At 39.5% G+C, this 3,594-nt stretch overlaps 1 protein-coding gene across 1 annotated transcript; it reads left to right on the top strand.

Annotated features, from left to right (window-relative positions):
* The first annotated feature begins 1,739 nt into the window (after window positions 1–1,739).
* On the top strand, window positions 1,740–3,317 carry LOC132305208 (uncharacterized). The gene has a single exon (XM_059802882.1). The coding sequence runs from the start codon at window positions 1,740–1,742 to the stop codon at window positions 3,315–3,317; it is 1,578 nt and encodes a 525-aa protein (XP_059658865.1).
* The last annotated feature ends 277 nt before the right edge of the window (window positions 3,318–3,594 follow it).

Here is a 3,594-nt window from a genome sequence, read left to right as displayed (position 1 = left end):
AATGCATTGAAAAAACTCGGCAAGAGTATGGAAGATGTTGTTCCTACTGATGTAGCAATTTGTGGTTTCAACGGAGGCTCTACTAGCACTAAAGGGATCCTTCCCTTAGAAGTAGAAGTTAGAGGTAGGGTATCTTTTGCGGCATTCTTTATTATTGAATTCACGACTTCCTATAATTTGTTATTAGGCCGTGATTGGATTCATCCAAATATGTGCATCCTATCATCATTACACCAGATGCTGATTTTTTGGGATGAAGATAAGGTGAAAATAGTAAAGGCCGATGATAAACCATTTATGGCAAAAGTGTACTCGGTAGATGCTATTTTGTATGACGAAGAATGCGTTCCTATTCGATTTGTGGGACCAGGAGCCGATGGAAGACCAACCTCAGCAACCATTAGAAGAAGTCTTGCTGATCGTGAAATCGGCGAGTTGCAGCAAGAGAATTCCAGGCCGAAGGTAAAACTCCCTCGGCTTGCTAAAACTGAAGAAGTTGTTGATGGAAGCGAAACTTGAAAGGGAAGTTGCTCGGTAGCAGGCCTTTAGGGCCACTTGCATTAGGCTACAAGCATATATAGCCGAGAAACGGCTAGAAAAAGAAGCAATAATAAAGCCAGGACCATCGGTTAATCTTACTAAGATCGATCGGTTCAATAATGAAAAGTTGGATGCAATTCAATTAGAAGACTTGGAATTGGCACCAGCTAAGCTCGATGATCTTAAAGCAGAAACTCAGGATCCATTAAAGGAGGTGAATTTAGGCACTGACGCAGAGCCTAGACCAACTTATATCAGTGCACTGTTAAAACCAGAATTACAAGCCGAGGTTATCGGCATGTTGAAGCAATACAGTGATTGTTTTGCTTAGAATTATAAGGGAATGCGGGTTTATCCAGAAATTTGGTGGAACATCGGCTACCCATTAAAGATGGCTACAAGCCATATAAACAGCCACTTCGTCGAATGTCTCAAGAGGTGGTAGACAAAGTCAAGGTAGAGATCGAATGATTATTGGATGTTGGCTTCATTCGAACTACAAGGTATGTTGAATGGTTATCAAATGTAGTTCCTGTTATCAAGAAGAATGGAAAATTACATATATGTGTTGATTTCTGAAACATAAACCTGGCAACTCCAAAAGATGAGTATCCAATGCCGATAGCCGATCGCTGATTGATGCGGCTGCAAAGCACCGAATTATGTCTTTTATGGATGGACACTCATGCTATAATCAGATTTATATCGCCGAGGAGGATATTCCAAAGACAGCTTTTAGGTGTCCCGGATCGATTGGAACTTTTGAATGGGTGGTAATACCTTTTGGGTTGAAGACTGCTAGTGCCACATATCAGCGGGCTATGAATCCTATTTTTCATGATATGCTCGGCAAGTTTATGGAGGTGTATATTGATGACGTAGTGGTAAAATCAGCAATAAAAAAGGAGCACTTGGTTCATCTCAAAGCATCCTTTGAAAGGATGAGGGCTCATAAGCTAAAAATGAACCCAATAAAGTGTGCCTTTAGAGTATCGGCAGGAAACTTTTTGGGTTTCTTGGTTCATCAAAGGGGTATAGAGATCGATAGGAATAAAGCTAAGGCGATTATTGATGCTAGTGCGCCACAAAGTAAGAAGCAGTTGTAGAGGTTACTTGGACAAGTGAACTATCTTAGGAGATTTATTGCTAATACAGCTGGGAAATTACATGTGTTTTCTCCGCTACTCAAGTTGAAGCCGATGGAAGAATTCAAATGGAATGATACACATCAAAGGGCGTTTGACCAGATTAAGAAGTACTTGTCAAGTCCTCCTGTCATGATGCCACCAAGGAAGAAATGGCAGATGAAGTTATATTTATCGGCTGCTGAAGAATCCATTGGAGCTATGTTAACACAAGAGAATGAAGCAGGAAGTGAACAAGCAATATATTATCTTAGCCGAGTTTTAACTCCAGTCGAGTGTAGATATACACCGATTGAGAAATTATGTTTGGCTTTGTATTTTGCAGCAATGAAATTAAGGGTTTATATGTTGCTTGTTTTGGTTTATATTGTTTGTCAAACCGATCTTATAAAGTATATGCTATCAAGGCCATTAATCACATGCCGGATTGGCAAGTGGGCTTTGGCACTAATGGAGTTCAACTTTGCATATGTTCCACAAAAAGCAATTAAGGGAAGAGCATTGACAAATTTTCTTACCGATTATCCCTCGCCTGAAATTAAGTCACAAGTATTTGATGAGCTTGACTCGGCAGCCATATTCATGACCCCTTGGACTTTAATGTTTTATGGGTCGAGTACCAGTGAAGGGTCAGGAGCTGGCATTATGTTAATTTCCCCAACAGGGAATCAAATTTCATTTTCTTTCTTTTTGGATTTCAGGTGCTCAAATAATCAAGCCGAGTATGAAGCATTGATTATCGATTTGGAAATTCTACTAGAAATGGCAGTCAAAGACGTCCACATTGTGGGAGATTCAAGTTTAGTGATTAATCAAATCTCAGAAGACTTTAGATGCTTGAATTGGCAATTAAGACCATTTCATTCATTGGCAACCCAATTGGTCAACCAATTTCATAATGTGACTTTGGAATATAGACCAAGGGCCATGAATAAAATAGCTAATGATTTAACACAGACTACTTCAGGAGTCAGGGTGCCAAGTGGAATGAAGGAAAGGATAATGAAGATTACACGCCGATCTCTTCCATCAGCTGAAGCAAGAAATCAAATTATGGAAGAAGTTTTTGCCACTGATGCTGCCGAGTTAGATGATGATGATTGGCAAATCCCTTACATCCTATTCTTGCGACATCCAACTCCAGAAGTCGATCGAAGAATAAAAAGAAGTGCAGTAAATTATGTTCTTAAGGATGGAGATTTTTATAGTAGATCGGCTGACGATGGATTATTATTTCAGTGTATTAGCAAGTTTGAAGGTTTAAAGATTATGGCAGAAGTGCAAGAAGGAATATGTGGAGCTCACCAAGCCGGCATCAAAATGAGATGGTTGATACGCCGATATGGATATTATTGGCCTGGAATGAAAAGAGATTGTATGACTTATGCAAAGGGTTGTACAGATTGTCAAAAGCACGGCCCAATACAGTGGGTTCCAGCAATAGAGATGCAATTGTTAGTTAAACCATGGCATTTTAGAGGTTGGGCCATGGACTTAATCGGCAAGATTAATCCTCCATCTTCAAAGGGTCATCATTGGATAATTTTAGCCACCGATTATTTCACTAAATGGGTAGAAGCTGAGGAATATGTCTCAGTAACTCATAACACGGTGATACAGTTTTTGGAGTGACATATCTTTCACCGATTTGGTTTACCAGAAACAATTGTTACCGATAATGGATCTGTGTTTCGACCAAATGAAGTTTTACAACTTTAACACCCTATTATGCTCAAGGGAATGGCCAAGCAGAGGCTTCAAATAAAGTTGTTATTGAAATTATTGAAAAAATGATAAAAGATAAGCCAATGTGTTGGCATGAAACCCTTTCAGAAGCTTTGTGGGCTTATAGAAATTCGAAGCGAACAAGTACAAGGACAACTCCTTATCGGCTTACATTTGGCCACGA

Source organism: Cornus florida, unplaced genomic scaffold, assembly GCF_030987335.1.
Source record: "Cornus florida cultivar Cherokee Brave unplaced genomic scaffold, ASM3098733v1 CherokeeBrave_3.0.0_Hap2_Chr04, whole genome shotgun sequence".
NCBI classification, from domain to species: Eukaryota; Viridiplantae; Streptophyta; class Magnoliopsida; order Cornales; family Cornaceae; genus Cornus; species Cornus florida.
The sequence above is the reverse complement of the archived record's forward strand: the minus strand, read 5'-3'. Positions and strand labels throughout refer to the sequence as shown.